Raw genomic sequence first — 27,539 nt, forward strand, 5'->3', positions numbered from 1 at the left:
TGAGCACAAGTTGCCAGCCCGGTTTATTTGATTTCTTTCCTGCTGGGCACAGAAAGCTCTCGCAGGGCCTGGGCTGGCGTGTGTCTGGGCGAAGGTCCAAACTGGCTTCTGTGGAGGGTAGTCACATGCCTGTAGCTCCTGATGCCAGCCCCAGGCCAGGCCCTGGCCCCTGGTGCCCAGCTGGTTCCACTCAGGCTTGAGGCAGGAGTTTGATGGTGGCAGCTTCCAAGAGCCCTTGTCGACGCCTGGCCCACACGGAGGCAGCAGCTCGCTGCCCTGGCCCCACGGGGAGGAGCCCAGCGCAGGAAGGCTGCCCGGGCCCGGCTGCCAGACGGCTGACTCAGCAGCGGCCAGGGGGCTGCAGTGCCTTTCTAACGCCAGTGGCCAGGGCCCGTGGCGTGGGGCTGTCGGCAGTGCAGCTCACAGGCAGACCCTGGGCGGCCAGCGCACGAGCTGTGGTGGGGCCGATGGCTGCAAACTGTAGAGAGAAGAGAGAACAGAGCCTGGGCGCGCCGGCAGTGCCGGGGAGGCAGGCGGCTGGACGTGCGCAGGGCTGGCAGCCGGCCTTTCTGGGGCGCCTCAGTCCTCATGTGATGTGTTTACACAAACGATAGCACCGCCTGACTTGCGGCTTCACAATTGGCAAAATGCCTCTGCGTCCACGACCTTATCCCAGCCTCCCTGCCGCCCTGCGTGAGAGCACTCCGCTCCGAGGGCTCGGGGGAGGCGCCGGGGCGACCGGGCCCCAGATCGGCACCTGCTGCCGTGGCTGCGTCTGCACAGCCCTTCCTCAGCCCCCAGCTGCAGACACTTCTGCTCTGGGTTTCGAGGGGCCCTGGGTGGGGTCCATGGGAGCAGGGTGTGGCAGGGGGTGCCTGTATCCCTCAGGAAAGCAGACAAGGGCTCTGGGGCCAGGGGGCCAGGGTTCAAATCCCAGCCCCACAGGACAGTGGCCTTGGCATGTGACCTATCTCCTTATCCGTAAAACAGAAAGGGAAACTGGACCCTTCACTGGGCTGCTATGGGATTAAATGAGGTGACACAAACCCCACTGAGTACCTCACCTTAATTTGATCCATGCTGTCACCAGATAACTCTTGAATGTGCTTCAGACTGTATGTGACGCCAGAAGGACTGAAAAAGGTGATGCTGGCTGGAACCCCCTGCAGGGAAGAGAGAGCAAGATCGGTCCTTTGCCCTGAGGCTGAGGAGACAGAACATTCCTCTAGCTTCAGCGGCATCGACTCCTCAAGCCACAGGCAGCCCAGGTGGCTTTACGACAGGAGCGGTTCCTGGTTGATGCTGGCATTTTCTGCTCCAGCAAGGCGGAATTCGGCAAGGAACTGCTGAAGGGAGCGGGCTGTGACCAGAAGGCTGGCGCTGCTGCTTGGTGGCCGTGCTGGCTCCCAGGCCTGTGTGTGCCTGGCCAGAGGACACGGGCACCATGGAGCCCAGTGCCCGGCAGACTGGACAGCCCCTTAGCTCCTGTATCGCGTGAGGCAGCAGCCTGCCGGCTCCCGTCAACTCTCCGTCCCCCAGGGCACCTGCGGCGCCTCCCTGCGTTTGCTCTAGGCCGGGCGCTCAGAGGCCGGCCCTGGGACAGGAAAGGCAGCTGAGGTGTCTTAACTGAATATACACGTTGAAGACATCAGTCAACACAAGCAAGAGCTGTCCATTCTCCTGACTGGGGCCTCCAAGGGCCCCCCACGGACTCCCTAATCCAATCCAGACTCTCCGGTGGGCGCCGCAGGCTCCTCCCACCATGGGCCCAGTGCCTGCGTATGCCCCCACGGGATGGACGACAGTGGTAACACCAAGGCTGCTATTTACCTCAGGCTTGTATATATCCTGGATGCCAAAGAGCTCTGCATAAATGATCTCCTTTAATCTGTATAAAAACTTACCAGATGGGTCTATTCCCATTTCGCTGAGACAGAAATGGCGCCTCAGAAAGGCCATGTGCTCACAGTCACGTGCTGGAGATGGTGGAACTAGGTACTGTGGCACCGACGTCTGGGAGCTCGTGCCCTCACCCTGTGCCTCCGCCACCTGCCCGCCCTGCCAGAGCTCCCTGGAAACACCACGTACCTGCGTGGAATAGTAGCTGTTCAGGTTCACCTGGATTGCTGGGTGTGGGATCGTCTGATAGACAGTGATGCTTTCCATGGGAATCCCTGGGCACAATGGAAACCAGGAAAAGACATTACCGCACTGGGAATACAGTGGGGCCTCCGCACCGCGGAGTGCAGCTGGGGAGACCTCCCAGAGCAGCACCACCCTCCCGGGACCAGCTGCTCGGAAACTGAGAGGCCGGACCGAGAGCAAGGGGCCTCGGACAGCCCCCTGCCAGGGGCTGAACACCGCAGAGCGGCTCCCACAACAGGCGGCTGAGCTGGCTGAGGCAGGACAAAGCACGGGGAACCATAGCCTCCTTTCGTACCCAGGAATGCCTTTTGTGCCCATGTTCGTGTGGGTTTGTCCACAGGGAGGTCCCTAGTCATGCCACAAATCCCACACAGACAGGATTCACATGCCAGGACGCAAGATCCAAGAGCAGCTCTTGAGAGGCCGGGGGTCCGGAGGCCCAGCTGTGCCCCCACGTGGCCGTGGGGCCCCTCTCTGGGCCTCAGGGTGCCCACGTGTGGATGAAATGATCAGGTCTGGACCTTCCCACGTTCCTTCCCATGCCATTCAGGGATGCTAAACATTCCCAGGGGTTTTCCGGGCTGGTGACGAGAGGGGAGGTAGTGACGGGACTGGCACGCATTTAAGTCATTACAGATTTACTGGGGCAGCCATGCAGTAGGTGAAAAACACTGAAGAGAAATGAAATGGGATGGGAAAGAAAATCTCTCAGAAGAGATCTAGATAATTTCAGCATAAAACAGCAATTTGTCACCATTTCATACCCCAAAACCTAAAGAAATAAACTGAAGTATCAAACTGCTGATTTGTATATGATTTAAGGACACCTGGGACCAAGCTTGCTCTTACTTTCTCCTGGTGGTTTCCTGTGCCTGAAAGGCTCCTGATTTTGCTGATCTTATTAACTAATGTCCTCTGCCTTTATTCCTGGTAGCACTTAGATGATAATCTGGGTAGAAGAGATACATTTTAATGTGACGGGGAAAGATGGGAGAGTTACAGGGTCTGAGATCACCCTGGGTCGCCCTGTTCGCGGGGATTGCTGTTAGAGGTAACAGTCACAGTGCCGTGACGCGCTTGCTCTTGGAGACCAGGGCATTATGCTGCGTGCACGCGCTCAGAGCAGCTGTGAGCTTGGTCCTGTGTCATACGTTTCACAGACGAGGCTACTGATGCACAGGGAGACGGTGTCGCTAACTAGTTGACACGGCTAATACACAGCAGACGGAGAATTCAAATCTGTTCTACTCCCACCCTAAAGTTCACAGTCCATATCGCTGATAAGCCTTGCCCCCAGAACCACCATGTGACAGGAAAAGGAGTGCAGGTGACCCCTAAGACACCTGAGTCAAAGCACAGGCTGATGGTCCCGGAGCTGCAGCCAACAGAGCGGGAGGATGCCGCACGCTGTTGTAGGGTCAGCTCCATCCGTAGACTCTCTTCTACATGTGGAACCAAGTCTACGGTTCGTCACCTCAGTTATCTGCCCCGGGGCCACCTCCATGCCTCCTCCTGTCCCCCATCCTCTTGGGGAAGGCAGCCAAGCAGGCTGAGAGCAGGTGCAAGCAAGGCGCGAGCAGACTGCATGCTGAGCTTAACTTGAGGAACGTCCCTGCGGCCCCTTGGCCTGGCCCGTCCAACCCAGGCTGCTGCGTGGGCTCCGCAGCGCTGCCCACTTCCTTCCCCGCAAACGCTCTCGGCAGAGCCCAAAGAGGCCAGTGATGTAGTCAACAAATTCTAGTCACCTTTGTCCTTGAGCATTTTCGGCAGGACTTCTCTCTTGAGGGTTCCACAGGGAAACAGAAGAGGCAGTGCTGATGGCTCCCCTGCGAATGAACAACCAGACTCTGTAAATCTTTGTGACAACTCAGGATGGCACCTGTGTGCAGCGGCATGGGGGGGGCAGTTCCAGGAGGGGAAGCAGCCCAGGGTCCCAGGCCACCCCTGCTCCTCGGCTCAGCTCCTCTGCAAATGGGAAGACCAGCTGCTACCTTGCTGAACTTGAAGGGTCGTTACGTGAAGATCGTAAGAGGTGATGTGGGTGAGGAGCTCAGAAAACTCACATGCACGTGAACCAGGGGCTGCTGCTGTCCACTCTTCCAGCTCCCTCTCAGCCTGCAGGGCCCCCAGCCTGCAGTCACTTGGAGCACAGGCTTTGCACCTCTAAGGCAGAAAGGTAACCATCTGGCATTGGCACTGGGGCAAACATTCCCTACCTCTTGGGGGGGGGGCTGGATGAGCCAGGGCTCCCGCTCAGGAGGCAGCCACAGCCAGATTGGCTCCCTGCCCACTCTTCTCCCAGCCAGGTCAGCAGCCACTAGGCCAAGTGCTCCAAGGGCTGATGTTCGGCCCCACAGAGAGAAGCCTGCTAGGAAGGGCCCGGCCTCCCACCGCCCACACCAGCTCTCTACTCTGGGAAGACTTCAGGGCATTTTCAGTTCTAGGCTCTTTGCAGAATAGTGACAACAGAATGTGATTTGAAAACCAATTTGCAACACCACCATCCAAAACTGATGGGTTGTCAGATGCCAGAATCTTCCCTAAATGTGAAAACAAAGCATTTTAGTAGAACCAACTATTTTTCCCCACACCTGCCCATTAGATGCAAGAAATTTTAATGGGTGTTGGTCATGCACAAATATTATGTATTTGTCTACATCCTTAATATCTCTGTGAGCACATCTCTGGTGACTGCAATCAGAGGAGGAAGCAAAACAGGCTTCCCCAGTCCAGCACTGTCTGCACCAGCCAGCAGCTAAACAACAGGACAACTGCAGGCGCCTTTATTTCCAATATGTAAAACAGCTACATGCTGGCAGTGCCTATCAGCATACAGGAGGAAAACTTGAAAATGTCCCGACTGAATCCTCCTTTGCTGCTGAGGGGAGATCTGCTGCAAAGATATTTCTGAGTGCTTGGCCCCGCCTCTTCCTCTCGGTCCCATATTGAACTCGAGTTGGAAGAGGCGAGTCCGGTCTCAAAATGGAGGTAAAACCGCCGCCCAGTCGCCCCCAGCCCGACTCCGGCCGTCGCCACCGCGGCTGGGGGGAGGAGGGCCATGATCCAAAGGAACCAGAGCAGTTGAGAAAACTGTTTATTGGTGGTCTGAGCTTTGAAACTATAGATGATAGTTTAAGAGAACATTTTGAGAAATGGGGGACACTCACAGTTTGCGTGGTAATGAGAGACCCCCAAACGAAACGTTCTAGGGGCTTTGGTTTTGTGACTTACTCTTGTGTTGAAGAGGTGGATGCAGCAATGTGTGCTCGACCACACAAGGTTGATGGGCGTGTTGTGGAACCAAAGAGAGCTGTTTGTAGAGAGGATTCTGTAAAGCCCTGTGCCCATCTAACAGTGAAGAAAATTTTTGTTGGTGGTATTAAAGAAGATACAGAAGAGTATAATTTGAGAGACTACTTTGAAAAGTATGGCAAGATTGAAACCATAGAAGTTATGGAAGACAGGCAGAGTGGAAAAAAGAGAGGATTTGCTTTTGTAACTTTTGATCATCATGATACTGTTGATAAAGTTGTTGTTCAGAAATACCACACTATTAATGGGCATAATTGTGAAGTGAAAAAGGCCCTTTCTAAACAAGAGATGCAGTCTGCTGGATCGCAAAGAGGTTGGGGAGGTGGATCTGGCAACTTTATGGGTCGTGGAGGAAACTTTGGAGGTTGTGGAGGTAATTTTGGCCGTGGTGGAAACTTTGGTGGAAGAGGAGGCTATGGTGGTGGAGGTGGTGGCAGCGGAGGTAGTTATGGAGGAGGTGATGGCGGATACAATGGATTTGGAGGTGATGGTGGCAACTATGGCGGCGGTCCTGGTTATAGTAGGTAGAGGGGGCTATGGTGGTGGACCAGGATATGGAAACCAAGGTGGTGGATATGGTGGTGGTCGAGAAGGACATAATGGTTACAATGAAGGAGGAAATTTTAGAGGTGGTAACTATGGTGGTGGTGGGAACTATAATGATTTTGGAAATTATAGTGGACAACAGCAATCAAATTATGGACCCATGAAAGGGGGAAGTTTTGGTGGAAGAAGCTCGGGCAGTCCATATGGTGGTGGTTACGGATCTGGTGGTGGAAGTGGTGGATATGGTAACAGAAGGTTCTAAAAACAGCAGAAAAGGGCTACAGTTCTTAGCAGGAGAGAGAGCGAGGAGTTGTCAGGAAAGCTGCAGATTACTTTGAGACAGTCGTCCCAAATGCATTAGAGGAACTGTAAAAATCTGCCACAGAAGGAACGATGATCCATAGTCAGAAAAGTTACTGCAGCTTAAACAGGAAACCCTTCTTGTTCAGGACTGTCATAGCCACAGTTTGCAAAGTGCAGCTATTGATTAATGCAATGTAGTGTCAATTAGATGTACATTCCTGAGGTCTTTTATCTGTTGTAGCTTTTTCTTTTTCTTTTTCTTTTCATTACATCAGGTATATTGCCCTGTAAATTGTGGTAGTGGTACCAGGATTAAAAAATTAAGGAATTTTTAACTTTTCAAAAAAAAAAAAAAAAGATATTTCTGAGTGCTAACCCTGTTCAAGAGATCAAAGACAAATAATCCATTCCTTTTGGGGATAAGCTTAATGCTATGGATTTATCTTCAACCCAAACAGGTCAATACAGTAGTTAAAGCTAACTGATTTTCAACCCAAACGGGCAACTGCAGCTGTTAAAACTGACAGGAACGGTGAATTGTGGGGATCAAAGGCTCTGCTCTCCATCCGTTACCAGGAAAAGGCCAGGAATTCCCCAGGAGAGAATCATGCAGCTGAGGAGGGGCTCATGAATAGTCACTCTACGTCGTAATTAAGATACAATGTCATTTTACTGAAGGATATGCGCGTGTCTGTCCCCCTCTCTGTCCTGCAGTCGGTGGGCGCTTAATTGCAGACAATTCGGATATGGGGGCTGATGGAAGAAGGGCCCAGCAAGTCTGCCCGGCTGCAGAAACTCTCCAAGTCCAGGAGGACGGTTCAAATAAACTGCAGTACAACCTGTCTGCCTTGGACTCTTTCTCTTTTCAAAAGTTATGGAAACAACCCAAGTGCCCATCAATACATGAGTGGATTAATAAAATGTGGTATATGTATACCATGGAGTACTACTCAGCTATAAGAAACAATGGTGATATAGCACCTCTTGTATTTTCCTGGATAGAGCTGGAGCCCATTCTACTAAGTGAAGTATTCCAAGAATGGAAAAATAAGCACCACATGTACTCCCCATCAGATTGGTTTCACTGATCACCACCTAAGAGCACATTTAGGAATAACATTCATCGGGCGTCAGGCAGATGGGACGTGGCAAGAGAGGATGGTGTATACATACATAATGAGTGCGATGCTCACCGTCTGGGGGATGGACACTATACGTAACCTGAACATTTGTACCCCCATAATATGCTGAAATAAAAAAAAGTTATATTGTCTTCCACCTTTTACCATTTAACAGTTAATCACTTTTCCATTAAAGGAGATGTCCTGGGAAAAAGAATCTGAACAATGAGTTATCACATTAAATGGGTTAACTGCTTTAAGCGCTTACAATAGTACCTGTCAGAAAGTTAATCAGCGTCAAATAGTAATAAAATAAATAAGCAATAACTATGCATCGGCCTGTTTACTACAAGCATTGGAAGTAGATTTCTTAGCTTTTAAAATCAGGCTTCAAAGTTTACTGGGGGAGAAAAATCATTAATGCCTTGGTAAAACCAAGGTGAAGGTCCTTATTAGCAGTCAACATGGATTTTTATTTGGATATTCTAATGGAAAATGGAAGACTTTTTAGGACCCACAGACATGCCGGTAGTAAATTAGAGGAAACAACAAAGGCTTTGCAAAGAATGCAGACCAGTATTCTCCCAGATAAGGGCAGAATATTTTACTATCTACCCAATCAAGCCTTGAGTCAGTTAATTGAAACACCAGTGTGACAGCTCAGAAGTGACACTGATCCCTTCTGCCTTGTGCCTGCAAAGCAAGGACACCAGCCTGATGGCTCTGGGCCTTCTAATGAGCAATGACTCAGACGTTCCCTTCTGTCTCCTTCCAGAACAAATGCACCAACTGCAGGTACAGCTCAACTTCTGCCCAGGAAACAGGAGGAAGCCACCTATTCCATTAAAGAGCTAATTGTCCACCCACCCATAGAACCAAAAATCATTCTTTGTAAATCCTGGCACACTTAATCCCATGGGGAATGTCAAGATCTACCACTTACATTTATTGCTACATTTATATAAGAAGGACTTCGCTACCGTTTAAGGCTGTAACCATGACTCCGCAGAAACAGAAACAAAAAGCCTGGAGCTGGGTCGTCCTGGACCATCTGCACCTGCAGCAGCAGCCCCTGGAGTGAACCCGCACACTGACCCAGGAAATGACGCCGGGGCTGGGCCGTGCCACGAGCAGCCCGTCCAGTGCTCACCCTCCCTGGACAGCTGGGGCAACTGCCCACTCGGCTTCCTGGCAGCTGTGTTTCAACACCTGGCTGCACAAAAGTGGGTCACTGCCATGTCTAGGCTGATGCTAAAGAAAATGGCCCTCAGTAATCCACAGAATTGCAACTTTCAGCCCTACTCCCTGACCTCTGGGGAAAGAGAAGGGCTGAAGGTTGAGTTAATCATCAGTGGTCAAGGATTTAATCAGCTGTGCCGACATAACAGAGCCTACGCTATAATGTGGAGAGCTTCTGGGTTTGTGAACGCATCCGTATGCCAGGCGGGTGGTGCACCCCAACTCCACAGCGACAGAGGCCCCTGTGCTCAGGACCCTTGTAGACCTCACCCCAGGTACGTCCTCATCTCCCCGTTCACCTGCACCCTTATATCATTTATAGTAAATCAGTAATGTAAGTAAAGTGCTTCCCTGAGTTCTATGAGCCATTCTGGCAAATGATTGATCCTGAGGGGGAGGCCGGGGGAACCCCCAATATATAGCCAAGTTGGATAGAGTGTGGCTACCCTGGGCACACAATGCGTGCATCTGAAGTGGGGGCAGTCTTGTAAGACTGGGCCCTTGAACCGTGGTTCCATGCTAACTCTGGGTGGTGTCAGAATTCCATTAAGTTGTAGGATACGCAGCTGGGATCTGGAGCACCGGTGTGGGGAAAACCCCACACACGTGGTGGCAGAAGCGCTCTGCAGGTTGAAACGGATCCTACTAGTTGGCCTATCATACAAAACTGTTTATGCCTCTTCTTGTCACTTAATCCACCTGCCTCATAACGGTCACCGATGTCTGTGTCCCCCACCCCCAGCCCCAGCTAAGCTGGGAGCTCCCAGCAGGCAGGAATGGAGCTGGGCCCTCTCCAGCCTCCATGCCCTGCAGGGGCCTGGCACACAGGTGTTCCCGGGCAAATGTCTGCTGAACCACCTTCTGCGACATGGAGGGAACATGGGGGTGGGACAAGAGCAGTGTCAAAGAATGCATTGAGTGCCCAAAAGGCCTGTCTAAGCCAATGAACACACGTCCACTGAGCTCGGGAGAGCCCAGGCTTGGGATTTCCGAATGGCGAATCCACTCTGTGACTACAGCTTATTCCTTGAGTGAGCAGAAAAGGCCCATGTAGCTCTTCAAAGCCGAGGCCTCTCGAGCCTCTGCCCACCGGAGTCAGGCACACGTACCCCCACACCCCTGGGGAAGCCCCAGTCTGAGTGGAAGGAGGTGCTTGGCCAGCAGCTCCCTGAGGGCAGGTTCGCTGGCTGTGAGGGCCAAGGGAAGGGCAAGAGTCTTGCGGTGCCAAGTCTGAACTCCAACCTGCTGTTCCATAGCTTGTGACCTGTCACTTGGTCCCCCAGAGCCTCTCTCACAGCACAGTCAGAAAGAACTTTAGGTGATGACGGGAATGTTCTGTGCTGTCCAATTGGTGCCATTAGCCACGAGTGACAACCGGGCCTGTGAAAATGTGCCCAGTGTAACTGGAAACTGAATTTTCAATGTTATTTAATTTTAATTAACTGAAATTTAAATGTGAATAGCCACATGCCACTAGTGGACTGGACGGCACAGCTTGCAGTGGCGATGACTCTGACGTCACAGCGTGGTGGTGGAGGTGAAATGAGATGATGCCGGCCAAGCACCTAAGGCCCTGGGGCACACAGCGCTCTGTAAGCGCCGGTTTCCAACGTTAACACAGAGTGTATAGTGACCCAGGAAAGGTGAAATGAAATTATTTTTAAAAGAAAAATTGGAGGAAAAAATAAGAGAATTGGGGAGCTTGGGAAGGGTGCACTGAGTCCAGCAGCGCGTGTGACTGCCTGCCACCCCCGTCCTGCAGACCCCTCTGCTATGGCCTAGCTGAGCTCCAGGGACCCTCAGGCCGCAGTGCAGTGGGAGATGCAGAGGACATCCCCCAGGACAGGCTCCCAGGGTGCACAGAAAAACACAAGCTAGAGGACCTTCAGGCAACAGCAATGGCTTATGGCAGGAAGACCTCATAAGACTGTAGTGTACATGTTTACAGATCAAGAAAGGCCAACGCCACCCTGAGAAGGAATATTTTTTAACGCACATATTTTGTTTTGCCTAAAAACAAAACCACCCACCACTGTTTCAGAAGCCATAAAAAGACTCATTTAATGTGTTGTCTCTTCCTACCCACCCTGATATCGCTATCCAGAGGGCAAGGAATACGCCCCTCTCCTGGGACCACCTTAGAGGAAAACCTCAGTGGTCAGCAGCCCATCTGGTCCCTGCCTCCCAGCTCAGCAGACACCCAGGCAGTTCTAGAAAGGGATCGGCACGTTACAGCCCTGAGTCAGAGCCCAGCCCACTATCTGCATAGTCTATGGCTGCTCTCACGCTACCACTGCAGAGCTCAGCAGTTCTGACAGACCATTTGCCTGCAAAGCCTAAAATAGCTAGACCTTAACAGATGAAGGTGGCCAGCACCTGGTCTCCAGCAAGGCCTTGATTTCCTCTTCAGTAATATTAATACAACGCAAGATGATTCTGTTTCATTCTCCCGTGTATGATTACACCTATAGCAGGGAGGAGTCAAATGACAAGAGTGCAAGAGCCTGTGCCTGCAGTTGACTGAACACGTAGGGAAGAGGGCAGATGGGAGATGCACCCTAGACTAGGTGGGACTGCCCTGCATGTGCCCGGGACCCCACATGTGTCCGGTCGGCCTTCCCAGCCCTCTCTCTCCAACATCTCTGCTCCAAAAATCTTTGCCCATATAGTCTTCCAAAGCCTAAAATTCCATAAAGACTTAGTCTCCATTTAACTGAAAACAGCCCTAGAACCAGAGCCATTTTAAGTCTGAGTCCATGTGTAGCCCAGTGATGAGCGTATCAGGTGAGTCAGCTCTTTACCAGGGAGCAAGTTTTCGGGGAAGGAATTCAGAGAAGGAAGCAGCTCCTAAGTAGAGGGGAGAGACAACATGCAGAAGGGGAGAGTAACCAGCAGCACTTCCTGCCTCTGCCCTCTGTAGGATCGCTTCAGGGGGGCTCTCCTTTGGTTTTATCCCCAAATGTTTTGTGTTACATTCAAGTTATCTCAAGTTCTTTGGTATAGCACGTAGAAGGAGGTGGGCTAAGCCTCAAACAAGCACGTGCACACACACACTGAGTTTATGGTCCTGAGTGTGTTAGATGCTGCTCACCAATCAATCTCACCACCAAGAATGCTCTAAGGAATAATCTTTTCCTTGGGTGGTGGTTGTGAGATCAATAAGCAAAAAATAAATGAGCTTCATTTAGGGTGGTCTTTTTCTACTTACTGGAACAAATATATTCTGCAAGGTTTTCTGCATTTCCACACTTTTCTCCTTCTGTGTCCAGGCCAATTTTCCTCACTGGAAAACAACAAAGAAATGTATTTCTTTACACAGTCATTGAAGTCCTTTTGTTCCAGTGTGGTTTTTTAATGTGCACATACATAGGCACACACTTTACAAAGCACACAGCGAAAGTCCGCTCTTGAAAGCCGGTATAGGAAGATCACAGGTGTCCATTCAGAGAGAAGGCGCCGGGTCCTGTCCCTGCCCCCACGTGTGGCTTTGGGCGAGGCCTTAGCTAGCTGCTCTGAGCTCTGCATAGCTCATCTGTAAGAGGGGAGAACACTAACCATGTGGGACTGGTTTAAGGGCCATGTGAGATAACGAGAGCAAATTGCTTGCTATCTAGGAGCTCAGTAAGGGCGTTTTCTTAACAGTCAGGAGATGGTGAGCATGTGGCATCTACTACTTTTTGCAGGAGTCTGCAGTAGAGAGCCCTCATTCTGTTAGGGAGACGAGGCCAGACCACACCCAGAAAGGCGTCATGGGTTGACGTGGCTAGACTAAAATGGAAAGGAGGGGAGGAAAGGTTTCATAACTATCTGCCAGCAGGGACCCACAGCATTACAAACACATGCCATTTACAGTGAAGGACTATTCCAGCCCCTTCTGTGAGACACCGATTCATGAGCTGAGGACGAAGCAGACAGACCCAGGCTCCCCTGTACTTTTCCAGCCAGTGAACACCTGGCCACTCTGCAAAAGGTGTTAATGAAGGAAGGGCCCACGGGCCGGGTCAGTTAGCACTGCTACCTGCTCACAGGAATGTGGACCTTCTGTGAGGAAAGAGGGGTTGCGGGAGTTCCACTTAGGAGTCACACAGGAGGCTGGCTAGTAACAAACGAAAGCTTTAATAAAAATACCACTGGCTTGTAATTTACATATCATCAAAAACGTGCTAAGTCAAAGAGAAAAATGTCTCATTTAGTTGTAAACTTTGTTCGGGAACTAAACTCTCGCTTATGCTGCAGTGCCAACCCAGGCTGGGCTTCCCTTGCTCTGTTTTTGAGGTCAGAAGGGTGAAATGCAGCAAAGGACCCTGAAAAACCTACAGGAACTGAACTGAGACATAAGAACTTGCAGTGAGACAGGTAATTAATATTGACATTAATATGCATTTTTCCTAAGTAATGAGACAACAGGAACCATACCTAGGAACTAACTTCATATATAGCTCTGCTGATCACAAAATAGGCACTTGTTCATTTGATCCTTAGGCTACAACACCATGAGAAGACAATTACCCTGCACTTGAGAGGAGGCGGCTGAGGCTGTCAGTGGGTGAGCCGTGGCCAACTCTGGCTGCTTGGGGCTATCTGGTCCACCCTGAAACCCACGAGAAGGCTCTCAAGAAATGTGTGACCAATACATGTTTGGTCTAAGGTCGCAGCTCCTGCTTGTGGCCAGAGAGACTCTGCTCCAAGTCAGCACAAGCATGTCAACCAACACTCCAGCCTGGGCAAGCCCATCTTAAGGGCCTTCCCCAAGTAAAGACTGATAGTGACATTTCAGATCATCCACAACAGTGTTAAATAAGCCAAGCTAATCACAGACAAACCTGCCACAGAGTATTTTTCACATTTGAGAGGGTAAGACATTGACTGCCACAATGGATCCAGTTTGCTGGGCTCATGTAAACCTGTGGAGTGATATCCTCTGCCAGCTGATGCCTATGTTGAAAAGGTGCCATTCGGTAAAACTGAAGGTAAAATAAATCCTTAGTGCAAAGGTAAATCAGTAAGAATAAAGAAATGAGATGAAGATATTAACTATCATAGATAAGATGATTTCTGTAAAGTCTTTCCAGAGTTTATTGGAAAACATGGCAGTGCAATACAAAAGATATGGCCTTAAAAACGGTAAAATGTTTGCCTGCTTATGTAGCAGGCATGGTGGCTTTGGAACAATGCTGTTGTGGATTCAAACAATGGCTGGACCACTTACTAAGCGTGTGACCCTGGCAAGTCACATCTCTCTCAGGCTCAGTTTTTGTTTTTGCTTTTCAGTTGGGAAAATGGGCTTATTAAAACTTTTCTTATGAAAATGAGAAATCATATTCATAAAGTACACAGCACAGTGCCTGGTATATAACAGGGAGTCAAACGCTTAGATGATAATCTGTTCGGGCAGTGTAAATACATATCTGTCACAATGAAGTTGCTTCACTAAGAGTCTGTGTTCTGAGTTGAGTTGTTACCTGCTGTGCTCTCTTCTGTGGGATCACTTAGAAGGCCAAGCAACGGTGGCCACTAAATGGCTCCCAGGGCAGCCCTGCAATCAGTCGGGAAAGGTGGGCACTTCACCTTTGGGTTGCTGGCTGAGTTGCAGGGTATTAGCCCACAGGCCAACCCACTCTGCTTCTTCAACACAAACTGAAATCTTACTAAAATATGCAGAAATTATCCAACCAAATAATGTTCTCAGGAGATTTCATGTAGTCCTGTAAAGTCCTCACTTAACATTGTCAATAGGTTCTTGGGAACTGCCACGTTAAGTGAGTGGACAGCAAGTCCTCAAACAATATCATCTCGTTCAATGTATTTTCACTACAATATTGAGAAAAAACAATTGGTTTCATTACAAGTCATTTCGCTTACAGTGGCAGTTTCCAAGAACCTATCGACGACATTGAGGACTTACTGTACAAATATTATGGCATGTACTTTTCTCCATCTATTAGTCATCAATAATATCTGCAAAGTTGTAAGTCAAGGTGCAACATTTATAAAGAAACACAGACATCTTCTCGGACTAGATTTCCACAGTGAGACTCCTTGATGTTCACTGGACCCTGTTCATTTCTACTTTGAGGAAAATGCCTACCTTTTCTTCTCGTTGCTTCTCCTGACCTGGTCCACAGGCTCTGAGAAGCCAGGCAGGCTTTTGGCCAGCGGGCTCCTGGGAGACCCAGTGACCCTGGGAGCCATGCCCCTGTGCCATCCCCCACTCACACGTGGGCTGGACTGAATGACGAGATTTAAATGAAAAGAAGATGGCGGAACTGATGGGACGTCATTTCTGAGATTAGGTTACAAAAAGACTGTGGCTTCTGTCACGGGTGCTCTCTTTTGCTCTCTTGTGGATAACCTCATGAGAGGGGAAGCCAGCTGGCAGCCCAGACTCAGGTAGCCCCGTCCAGAGGCCATGCAAGTGGCCTGAGAAACAGATCTGGGGCCTGCTGACAGCCATGTGAGTGATTTTGGAAGCAGAACCTCCCCAAGTAAAGCCTCAGGGTGTGTGCAGCCCTGGCCACCAGCTTGATTGTAGCCTGGTGAGAGCTCTGAGCCAAAAGAACCCAACTAAGCCATGCCCAGATTTCTGGCCTATAGAAACAGTGAGATAATAAATGCTTCTTTCTAGTTACTAAGTTTTGGGGTAACTTGTTACACAGCAAAAGATGACTAATACACTGGGCCTGGTCTCCTTCCACCTGCTGGTGCTCACCTTCCTCTAACTCCCCAGCTCCTGCTGAGACTCTAGATGAATAGAAACCTCAGGGAGGTCAAGTTCGAGCAACACTCCCTCCCTGTACCCACTAAAGAGAACTCCTTTGCACAGTGTCTGAAAAAGTGAACTAAGAGAATGTTCAAAGTTGGGTGACTAACTTTCATGTTAAGGAAGAATGTGGTTTCCTCTCAAAGAGATTTTTAAAAGTTCCGAAATTCCTAATTTCATCTCCCCTTTGAGAATTCGTTCCCAGCATTTAGAACATATCCTTTTCCTTCACAACTGAATAAACAGGGACCAGCCTGAGTCCTGTGAGTCCCAGCTGAGACCAGGGCTCTGCTGCTTGTGCTGCCCTGATGATGCTCCGCTCCCAGCTACTGCTCTGAGTTTCTCATAATTGTATCACCCTGGTCTTTTTTCTAGTTTTCTTCTCATTTGACAGAGCAGTGACAGCCAATTGCAGAGTGCTGCTGCTGAAATCAAACTGAAGGGTGTGTGATAGCTCAAAGTGATCTTTTATCAGCTAATATGTGAAAGCTAGGAAAATTTACAAATACACTATATATTTGATAGTTGAATTTTGGGTATGTTAGTCAGAAACTGCCTATATTCTTTCCTTTTCTCATTCAGAAAAAAGAAATAGTAAAGGAAAGTACAAGCAAACTCTTACTTTTAGGGGGAGATGTGCAGGAGAGGAGGTGGCTCCCTCGGCAAGCACACCACGGACTCCCTCTCCCTGCTGATCTGAGCCTGCGGTAACAGTCGTGCTGTGCCGAAGAGCCAGGCACCATCCTTTCATCAGCCTCCCAACCCCCGACTGGCCCCCAACCTCATTGTGTTCTCTGCAAAATGTGCTTTTAATTTTTGAACTATTTTCACTCATATTACACCCTCTCTCAATATTTTGAAATTCAGTTGGACAAGTTGAACCATTTTGAAACAAAGTTACCAGTTAATTTATTCACAATTGCTAAGCATTGTTTTAAGTATTTATAATATTTAATGTTAATTTTTAATGATTCATTATTCACATTTTATGCTTAAAAAGAATATATAAATTCAAGACTATTTGGAAAAATGTAGAAAATATTAAGAAGCTGTAAAAACTATAATAGCACTATGTGGAGATTTAGGCTTTTTAACAATTATAATAAAATATATAACATAAAACTTTACCATTTTAATCGTTTAAGTGTATAATCCAGTGGCAATAAGAATATTAACAATGAGATTAGTGGGCCAAAGGGTACAAACATTTTAATAAAGTTTTTGAATATACACTGACCAAGCATTTCTCAAAAGATGTAAACCAATTTTTAATGCCATTTGGCAATGTTTGAATATATTTGTTTCATTGCACTCTTATCAATTATATATTTAATTGATTTTTGCAAACTTAAGCAAAAAATATTTTTATACAGGATTAAAGTGTTTAAAAGAAGCAAAAGGGGCTACACCATTTTTTGGTGTTTTATTTTTACTTTGATTCCTTACCTAGAGAAGCAGTAGCATTTCCAACAACATACACTGACTTAGCATTCCATTTTTCTTTCAGAGACTTTTCCCAGACTGTAAAACATGAAAATATATGAGAGTTGCAAATATCAAAGTGGCCATTTGGATTGTTGCCCAGGGCTGCTTGTTCGTCTTAAGAAAGTAAAGCAAATTATTAATAACCAATCATCTGTAGCAGATGTATAAAAAAAAGGAAAAAAAATTATGAATAACCAAATGTAAAGAATAACATCTCAAACTAAAATTCCATTTTCATATTGTTCATATTTTGAAGGCAAATTTTTAAAAATCTCTTTGGTAATACTCATTTGAAATACTTGAAATACTCATTTCCACAGCTGGCACTGTGGAAAATTTTTAGTATGTACTAGCAGCATTTTTAATATGTACTAGAAAATGAACATAACTTGAAGAATTAATTTGCATTATGACATTAAAACTTAATAATCTAGACATTTAAAGAAAAGTCACTGATCATTAAAAAATGTGTCTAATAAAGAAATACAATTGGTTTTATTTGGGACATAAATCTGAAAGCAGTCAACAATCTGAGTTGAGAGGGCTCATTTATCCATTAGGTCAAAGTAGAAATAATAAATTTCAGGTTCATTAACAAACACTGTTTAATACAGAATACTACCACTTTATGACCAAAAAAAAAAAAAAACTTTAAATATGAATTGAAGAAAAATCAAAGAGAAAATGGATTGTATAAATATATCACAAGGCCACTGGGCATTCAATACGGTTTTAAAAGACAAACTGTAATTTTTTCCTGAAATCTGATTAAGAACATAACTTTCCCTTAAATTCAATAGTATTACTCTACCTTTTACACTCATAAGGAAACCCCCTTTTAAACAGTTACCAAAGATTGAGTTTCACTGTCTTTCTTACCCCACAAATACATTATTTACTAAAAAATTATCCATAGCCTGTGAACAAACCCCTTTCCCAGCCTCGAGGCAGAATGAGTGGAGTGAGTGCTGGGTGGGGCACAGGGCTGTGGAGCCAGCTCTGCCCCTTGGCTCCTTGTGTGTCCCGTGCAAGTCAGGTGGCCACCTTGTCTCTGTTTCTGCATCAAGGTAACTGGGATTAACTATGCTCCTACCGCCTATTTCGTATGGTTGTCATGAGAATCAAAATCAGAAAGTACATGGAAAATGCTTTTTAAACTAACAAGCACTACAAAAAGTTACAATGACCATTCTGGAGTTTTCCTCTTTTTCAATATCTTCATCCTCAAAGCGCACACAAAAGGGAAAGTACAGTGTTAAGACAAAGCACCACGAAGCACCACTGGGAAAAGTACACGTGCTTCCTTGCTTTGGAAACAACAGCACCTCCAGCTCTGCGTTTCTTAGGGTCCTCATTCCTAGGCAAAATATCAGACTTTCTCTTCGACAGGCGGTGAATGTGTACATGACATCACCAGGAAGGTGACAGATGTAGGCTATGGTGAAGCCTCGTTAAATGTGAAGAAAGAGAATAATAACCACTCGCCACCGTCACTTACTCGGTGCCCACTCTGCTCCAGACAATGTCCCAGATGCTTGAATCGTGAACCCGCGACTTACAGACTGTGTGGTCTTGGAAAGTTCCATACCCCCTCTTCTTTAGGCCCTCGTCTGCCAAATGGAAATACTAATCGTACCTACCTCACAGGAGAAAGCCTTCGGGACAGTGTCTGGCACAGAGTGGGCACTCAATAAGTTCCACTTGGCTAACAGAAGTAATAATCGCAGGTGTTATGTCCGCTTTAAAGACAAGGAAACTGAGGCTCAGAGAGGTCAAGGAACTTGCCCAGGTCGGAGTGGCTGCATGAGCCCAGGACTAACTCTCCCAACAGCTCTCTGGCAACCCCTCTCCCTGCTGCCCCTGCGTGTGAGTACAACTGTGCAGGCAGCTGGCCTGGTCTGAAGCCTGGCTCTGCACGGACTGGTTCTGTGGCCCTGGACAAGTGCTTACTCTTCCCAGTCTCCGTTTCCTCACTGGTAACATGAGATCATAGTACTGTGTGCCTCTGCATTTTATCTAGGGCTAAACGAGGTAATAAATGCGAAGTATTTGACACAGAGTCTGACATATGCAGGCACTCCATAAACGTCAGCTAGTAGCTGTTCAATCGCAGTTATTAAGAAGGTGGTTCAGTCTGAACCCCAGGGTCCTGTTAATGGGCAGGGCCATTTTCATACGGTTTTGATGGAGAAGGAAGGAGGTGGGAAGAAGGGTCAAAGAGATGTCTGCATTCCTAAGCGCCAGCCATGGCACTGACCATTTTCATATATTGTTGTGTTTCCTCGTCATCCCTTTGAGGAAACTGGCATTTATCCTATTTTCAGAGGAAGAGGTGCCTGATACATTTTAAGGAGAGATATGAATGCCCAGCAGGCGAACATTTAAGACTCTCCCTCAGTGACATCTGTCTGGGAGTTTAGGAGGCAGCCCCATCACCTGTTTCCCAAAAAAGTGTCTGTGAGCTGACATCACTAAGCACCCACTCCTGTTAGAAATGTAGCTGTTTCTAGAATCTAGTCTCCCAGCAGGAAAAATAAGAGTAAATACAAATCTAGTGGGATTCACAGCAGACCTACCCTCACCTTCTGTTTTATTGTCTTTCTCCAAACACAACTCCACTGCTTCCACTGCTCTGGGGCTGGTAAAAATGAGTCCCCCGTAACCTTCCGGATGAGACAGCTGCACACCAAAAAGCAATAAAGGTATTTTATATGATGGCCAAGTTCAACATCTCCCAAGGAGCTATGACCCACAATTCCAAATGCTTCACAAAAGTCATAGGCAAACTAATTCCTTCCACCCATCCACCCAACACTGACTGAGTGCTACAACTATTTATTCTAGGGCTTTTAGGATACACAGGTGAATTCACTATTCATAGCATTTCCTCAGGAAGCTCACAGTCTAGGGGAGTGACAGACACAGCGTAGTAAGTGTCACTGCAGCCGAGAGGGGAGGCCTGGCTCAGCCTGGGATTGGGTGGGGTACAGGCAGGAGGGCAGACTTGACCTGCATCTTTAATAACACTGGACTATTCAGGAGGAGATATCCATGCTGAAGCCCTGATTTTCAAAGATAATAATGGTGATATCACCTACTGAACAATTTATTCTGAGCCAGGCATGGGACTGTCGTATACATCTGACTTCACTGAAGCTGTGGGCACTGAACCTTTAATAGGAAACATTTGGAAGGCTTTACTGGGCTTGTCTCCTGCACTATCTGTCACTCTGACACTGGAAGCATAACTGAAGTTGTGGGCAGAAGCTGTGGGTTTGAGTACCAGCCCTGTCTCTCACTTGCTGGAGGCCTCGGCTGAGTTACCTAACCTGGGGCCCCAATCTCTAACATGGGAAAAGCACACGTGTCTGGCCTGCTTTGCAGAGGTTGGGGGTGGGGAGCAAATTAAATGAGAGCATGAATGAAAGGGTTCTAGGACTGCTGAGAGCAATGCAGGTTTGGTGCTCTCACCATGACCTGCTCTTCTGGGCCCTGATCTCCAGGTCTGGGTGGCTTTCTGGAGGAGATAGTAGAAGCTCAGCCAAAGAATACCAGCAGCAGCAGTCTCCTGGCCAGGTAAGGTTGTGTTGCTTTTGTTTTAAAGTTTGGTTACAAAAAAATGACATGGAAGTAAAATAGTCTTTCTGGCTTGAGCTGGCAAGCATTCTACAGAATCCAAACACTAACCTGGTGCTCAGACAGACAGGCCTTACCTTCTCAGAGAAACTGGGAAGAGACAAAAACTCAAATGATAAAACAGGAATCAAAGTGGCTTCAAGTCCATATAATCCTAATTCCTGAAAATGAAAGAACATAGTTCTGGATTGGCCAGGGCTGTTTTGAAAATAAGGGTCATGATATCACATTGATAACTGATTCTGCGTCAGTTCCTCTGAGTTTTCACAGATCCCTCCCCTGCCAGCTCCAGCCCCCTTGACTCCATTAGTGTAAGGACGCTACATGTTTTACGGGACAAGGAGTCTCAGGCCACTTACCCTGATATATGGATCCTGGCCACTATCATCTTCCTTAGCATCTTTCAGTAAAAGAACCTTCATTGTTGCCTGGTAGTCCTTATAGGGCGCTGTGACAGAGCAAGGAAACTGATCTTAATTAGATCTCAAAGACTCATCCTAAGCAATGTTCGATGGGGACGGAGCACAAGAAGAAGGTAATTAATTGCTTGCTGAAGAGACCTATCCCTCCCACACCATGACTTAGCACTAATGGGCTTGTTCTTTCTGAAGACCCTTGTCACTGATAAGGCCAAGGGACAGCATGTTAGCAGTTGATATCACTTGGAGAGGCAGATGAAAGCCATTAGTGAAAGTCAAGTGTCCTACACATTTATGGCTTAGAGAAAAGAACAGGTGCAAATTCTGGGTTGTGTCAACAACAAATAGAGAAATGGGTATCTTATATTTTAAAGAGATAAATAATTATTTCCATTTCAAGATAAATATACTAAGTAGCTCATAAGACTTTAGGAAATAATTATATTGACTATGTCATTTCTCAAATGATGTTTTCTAAATGTTGTCAAGTATCACCAGATAATCTAAAAACCTGGAAAACAACTTATCGGCATGGGTCAAAAGCCTTATACACTTCATACTTTCTTCCTATAATTTCACTTCTAAGAATAAATACTAAGGCAACGTTCACAAATGTGTACAAAGATTTAACATAAAGATGTTCACTCTGGCATTCTTTAGAATTACAAATGATTGGAAATAATGTAAATATTCAACAATGAGAGAATGGTTAAATAAATCATGGTACAGTCATATGAAATCATTAAAATATTCACAAATAATTACATGGATTTAACCACAAAATAATCTTAAGTAAAAAAACAGGATTCAGAATAACATAAGTAGTATGATTTTATAGATTATATATACACAAAAGGATATGTATCAAAATACCATTAGTAATTATTTGAGTGGTAGCTTAGGATTATTATCTTCTTCTTTATCTCTTTCAGCATTATACAATTTTTTTTTTACAATGAACATTATAAAACTCTTACAATCAAGGGGGGAAAAGCACATTATAATCATCTCAAAGGCCTCAAAATAAATCCTGCTGAGGAACTGCAGAAAAAGTTTGCTTGAGATGCAGATTATCATCCCATAAATGGCATTAGACCCACCAGTTAGTTACTTAATAAATATGCAGTTTTTTTTTATTTTTAATGTCCTTTTTTAAATTTCAGAAGATTACAGGGGTACAAATGCTTTGGTTACATATATTGCCTTTGCACCACTCAAGTTGGAGCTACAAGTGTGCCCAACCCCCAGACATCACACACTGTACCCATTAGGTGTGAATTTACCCATCCCGTTCTCCCCCCTCCCACCTGTCCAATGCCCTATGAATATTACTTCCATATGTGCACATAAGTGTTGATCAATTATTACAGTATCAATTTAATGGTGAGTACATGTGGCACTTGTTTTTCCATTCTTGGATACTTCACTTAGAAGAATGGGCTTCAGCTCCATCCAGGATAATACAAGTTCACCATTGTTTTTTTGTGGCTGAGGAGTACTCCATGGTATACATATACCACATTTTATTAATCTACTCATGTATTGATGGGCACTTGGGTTGTCTCCACATCTTTGCAGTTGTGAATTGTGCTGCTATGAACTTCCGATTGCAGATGTGTTTTTTATAGAATGTCTTTTTTTCCTTTGGGTAGATACCCACTAGTGGAATTGCTGGATCAAATGGTAGTTATACTTTGAGTTCTTTGAGGTATCTCCATATTAATTTCCATAGAGGTTGTACTTACTACTTTGCAGTCCCACCAGTAGTGTGTGAGTGTTCCCATCTCTCCGCATCCACGCCAACATTTGTTTTTTTGGGACTTTTTGATAAAAGCCATTCTCACCGGAGTTAAGACATATCTCATTGTGGTTTGATTTGCATTTCCCTGATGATTAGCGATGTTGAGCACTCTTTCTTATGTTTGTTGGCCATTAGTCTGTCTTCTTTTGAAAAGTTTCTGTTCATGTTCTTTGCCCACTTTTTAAAGGGGTAGTTTCATTTTTTCTTGTTGATATTCCTGAGTTCTATATAGATTCTAGTTATCAGCCATTTATCGAATGTGTAGCATGCAAATATTTTCTCTCATTCTGTTGTCTATTCACTCTAATGATAGTTTCCTTGGCTGTGCAGAAGCTTTTTCATTTAATCAGGTCCCATTTGTTTATTTTTGTTGCTGCTGTGATTGCCTTTGGGGTCCTCTTTATAAACTCTTTGCCTAGGCCTATAAGAGTTTTTCCAACATTTTCTTCTAGAATTCTTATGGTTTCATGCCTTAGGTTTAAGTCTGTTATCCATCATGAGTTGATTTTTGTGAGAAGTGAGGATCCTATTTCAGTTTTCTACATGTGCCTATTCAATTTTCCCAGCACCATTTATTGAATAAGGATTCTTTTCTCCATTGTATGGTTTTGTCTGCTTTGTCAAAGATCAGATGGCTATATGAGGATGGTTTTATATCTGGGTTCTCAGTTCTGTTCCACTGGTCTGTGTCTCTATTCTTGTACCAGTACATGCTGTTTTGGTTACTATAGCCTTGTAGTATAGCTTGAAGTCTGGTAAATTGATGGCTTCCAATTTCTTCTTTTGCTTAAGGTTGCTTTGGCTATATGGGGTCTTCTCTGGTTCCATATGAAGTGTAGAATTATTTTTTCTAGATTTGTGAAAAATGATGTTGGTATTTTAATAGGGATTTCTTTGAATCTGTAGATCACTTTGGGTAGTATAGACATTTTAACAATGTTGATCCTGCCAATCCATGAGCATGGTATGGTTTTCCATCTATTTACGTCCTCTGCTATTTCCTTCCTCAATGTTTCATAGTTCTCCCTGTAGAGGTCTTTTACCTCCTTAAATTTATTCCTATGTATTTTATTTTCTTTGTTGCTATTGTGAAAGGTATTGAGTCTTTGATTTGGTTCTCACTTTGTTGTTGGCATATAGGAATGCTACTGATTTGTGTATGTTGATTTTGTAACCTGAGACTTTGCTGAATTTGTTTATCAGTTCCAGTAGTCTCATGGCAGAATCTTTGGGGCTTTCTAGATATAAGATCATATCGTCAGCAAAGAGTGATAGTTTGACCTCTTCTTCCTCCATTTGGATGTCCTTGATTTCCTTCTCTTATCTGATTGCTCTGGCTAGGATTTCCAGCACTATGTTGAATAGAAGTGGTGATAGAGGGCAACTTTGTCTGGTTCTAGTTCTAAGCAGGAATGCTTTCATTTTTTCCCCATTCAGTATGGTGCTGGCTGAGGTATCAGGATGATGTTGGCTTCATGAAACATGTTAGGGAAGATTTTTTCCTTCTTGGTGTTGTGGAATAATTTCTGCAGGATAGGCACCAGTTTTTCTTTATAGGTCTGGTAAAATTTGGGTGTGAAACCATCTATCTGGTCCAGGACTATTTTTTTTTTTTTTTTTTTTTTTTTAGGAAGGTTTTATTGCTGCTTCCATTTTGGTACTTAATATTGATCTGTTCAGTAATTCTATTTCTTTCTTATTGAGCCTAGGGAGGCTGTGTGCTTCTAAGAATTTAGCCATTTCCTCCACATTTTCAAGTTTACACGTGTAGAGATATTTAAAGTATTCATAGATGATATTTTGTATTTCCATGTTATCAATTGTAATTTCTCCTTTTTCAGTCCTGATTGAGCTTATTAGAGTCCTTTCTTTTCTGCTTCTGGTTAAACTAGCGAGAAGCCCGTCAATTTTATCTTTTCAAATAACCAACTTTTTGTTTTATTAATCTTCTGTATAGTTTTGTTATCGATTTCATTTGGTTCTGCTCTGATCTTTCTTTTCTGCAGTGGTTGATAAGAGTCAACAGAATACATTGTTTGAAGCAGAAATGTGTTAACTCCATTACTTATAAGTTACTCCTGAATATATTTCTGGAATATTATATTATCTATGGAACATTTTAGGAAAATTTGGCCCAAAATGAACTGCTTTGTATCTAAGCAATAAAACTTGGGTGAATAAATAATAATTATGAAATTAAGTTCTAATTATTGTTCCTGTTGAGGTTAGCTAGAGAGATTGGGAATTTGGGGAAATGGACAGTATGGTTCCTATCATTTCCTGAAGCTATTCAAAATGTGTCTCATACAGATATTAAGAGCCTACTCTTCTGCAATGGTCACTTTTGTGTCATCTTGACTAGGCTATAGTTCCCAGTTTTTATAAACACTAATCTAGATGTTGCTGGGAAGGTATTTTGGAGATACAATAAAGTCTGCCATAAACTGGCTTTAGGGGAGATTATCCTAGGTAACCTGGGTGGGCCTGATTCAGTCAGTTCAAAAGCCTTAATAAGAGCAGAACTGAGGCTTCCCTGAGGAAGAGGCAATTCTATCTGTGGACAAAGCCTCAGCTTCTGCTGAACCCCAGCGTGCCTTTCCTGTGTGCCTACCCTCCTTACTGGTTTACACTATAGATTCAGACTTGCCTTGCTAGCACCCATAGTTGCTTAAGCCAATTCCTCACGATAAATTTCCTAATATATATCTCTTACTGGTTCTGTTTCTCTTGTTGAATTCTAACTAACACACCTTCCAATTTGAGGGCTCCAAGAATCTTGTACGTCACTGAATGGTAGGTAAAATGGATTTTCTGCTAAGGCATAGATCCTTTTGTGGCACACAAAGCAAGCAACTAGTGTGGGGATGAAAAAGCCAAGCATGATTTTGTTGGAAGCAGGCAATCCAGACCTCCACTCAGCCCCCACCATGTGTGTGCCATGGATCTAGGCTCTGGGATACAGACCCCCATGTTCTTTCTCAGCCTTGAAGAGCCCTAAGCAGACAGTAGAGATGCAAACTCCCTGCTTTAGCTCTCTGCCTCAGTACCTGCCAAAAAACCAGATTTCAAGGACTCAGATAACCCAGCCTCACAGAGAAAAGAAAAAAAAATAAAAAATAAAAAATAAAGAACATCTACAGCAGCTTTGCTGCTGCTTCTGTTATCAGTCTGCTAAAGTAGAGGGCGAAAAGCTCCTTTTACCCTTTAAAAGCACCAAGCCCTTGGCCTCACTGCCTGGCACTTCCTTTCCTTCCTCTGTGGCCATTCCCTCCTTCTCTCTTTCTTCCTTTCTTTCCCAGGAAAATAAACTTTGTACTTCCTTTTATCCTAAACATGGTGTGAGAATTCTTTCCCTACCTGTGGTGAGCACCTAGTAAATTTCTCTCCTTTCAGTAAGTATATTAATATCCATGATATGGCTTGGCAGACAAGAGACTCTCAGGAAAGATGGAACTCACAGAACACAATCATAGGGGCTCTGGGCTAATGGGGTCCTTAACAGTATCCTGACTCTATATTCTACTGATGAAGGATTACTGATTCATAAGATGTTACCACGCTGCTGTTTAAACCTCTTCAGTGATGGCCACCTCACTGCTAGGGGCAGCTCATTTCATTTTTAGAATCAAACAGCCAATCCACTCCCTTTACTGCACAGAGAAAAACATGTAGAACCATAGATCTCATTCCCAGAAAACTGATGTCTTCTCTAATCAACGATTTTCCTTCCAAATAAGTCTTTACAGCAGGCTGCAAATTGGCAGCCTGTGGAATAAACCTGGCTGGTAGATGCATTTTATTTGGCACAGATTTTAAAAATCAAGATATTTCTTGTAGAAATCCAGAACTCCAGCTCCTCCTGAAATGGAAAGATCTGACAACACTGGGCCAGTATTTCCACTTGGTCACAACTGGTGGCAGCTGAGGCATGTACACACTCTAGTTTGTCACAGGCCTGTCCGCTCTATTCTGTCAAAATAGGATCAGGTCTTTAATTTGGATAATCCCAATGGCCCTGAAGCCTTTAAGGTTGCGAAACCAGCTTTAAAAAGCTTTTAGGACAGGTGCGGTGGTGGCTCACACCTGCAATCCCTGTGACTCGGAGACTGCGGCGGGAGGATCGCTTGAGCCCAGCAGTCTTAGGCTGCGGTGAGGTACGATCTGCCACTGCATTCGCCTGGGCGACAGCGCAAGACCCGGCTCCAAAACTAAAACAAAAAACCTAAACAAATTTTGGGCCAGAGAGTTAACTTGGGGCAAGGATTCGGATTGGATTCCTTCCATCACTGACTAGCCTGTGCCCCCAGCTGTTTGGGGAACACACCGCGGATCGGGTCTGATGGGGGCGTGGGGTTATCTGCACGTGTCCGCCGACCTTCCGGTCAAGGCCAGACCAGTGGCCTCCGGGTCCAGTCTCAACTTGTCACATATCGCTAGGGAGCGCAGGCAGACCCCTGCACGCCCGCGGGCGCCAGTGTCTTCACTGGTACCGGGGCAGCGGCACCTACCTCACTGGGCTGGTGAGGGTCGAAGGGGCGGAGATGGGACCGTGCCCAGCACGGCGCCTGGCACACGGCAGGCGCCCGGGCGCGGGGGCGGTATCTCGCAGTCCCAGCAAAGAGGCTGCAGAGGCTGCAGGACCAATGCCAACAGGGTGCGCAGCCCCCTCCCCGCGCCGAGCCCCGGGGCGCCCCGCACCTCAGCCCAGAGGTGGCGGGTCAAGAGCAGCTCCCAGCAGAGCGCTCGCGCATGTGCACCGATATCGAGGCCCT

General features: G+C 46.1%; 1 protein-coding gene and 1 pseudogene across 5 annotated transcripts; one reads left to right on the forward strand and one right to left on the reverse strand.

The window, feature by feature from the left end:
- On the reverse strand, window positions 1-27,517 carry UROS (uroporphyrinogen III synthase). Of its 4 annotated transcripts, none has more exons than XM_069460109.1 (10): window positions 27,311-27,517; window positions 20,907-20,997; window positions 20,625-20,708; window positions 19,494-19,590; window positions 16,873-16,947; window positions 11,875-11,949; window positions 3,891-3,971; window positions 2,089-2,174; window positions 1,065-1,163; window positions 1-478 (listed from the first exon to the last, which is right to left on the reverse strand). In XM_069460109.1, exons 2-10 carry the CDS (start codon window positions 20,967-20,969, stop codon window positions 341-343), a joined length of 798 nt encoding a protein of 265 aa, XP_069316210.1. In that variant the 5' UTR covers window positions 20,970-20,997; window positions 27,311-27,517; the 3' UTR covers window positions 1-340. The 4 variants fall into 4 exon arrangements, with proteins under 4 accessions (XP_069316210.1, XP_069316209.1, XP_069316208.1 ...); XM_069460108.1 differs by having other exon boundaries at window positions 20,907-20,995; window positions 27,276-27,517; XM_069460107.1 differs by having other exon boundaries at window positions 19,488-19,590; window positions 20,907-20,995; window positions 27,276-27,517.
- On the forward strand, window positions 5,068-6,603 carry LOC138376111 (heterogeneous nuclear ribonucleoprotein A3-like; annotated as a pseudogene). The gene has a single exon (XR_011231644.1). The product of XR_011231644.1 is annotated as a heterogeneous nuclear ribonucleoprotein A3-like (transcript).
- Window positions 27,518-27,539: the final 22 nt, after the last annotated feature.

The sequence above is a fragment of the Eulemur rufifrons genome, chromosome 28 (assembly GCF_041146395.1).
Source record: "Eulemur rufifrons isolate Redbay chromosome 28, OSU_ERuf_1, whole genome shotgun sequence".
Taxonomy (NCBI): domain Eukaryota; kingdom Metazoa; phylum Chordata; class Mammalia; order Primates; family Lemuridae; genus Eulemur; species Eulemur rufifrons.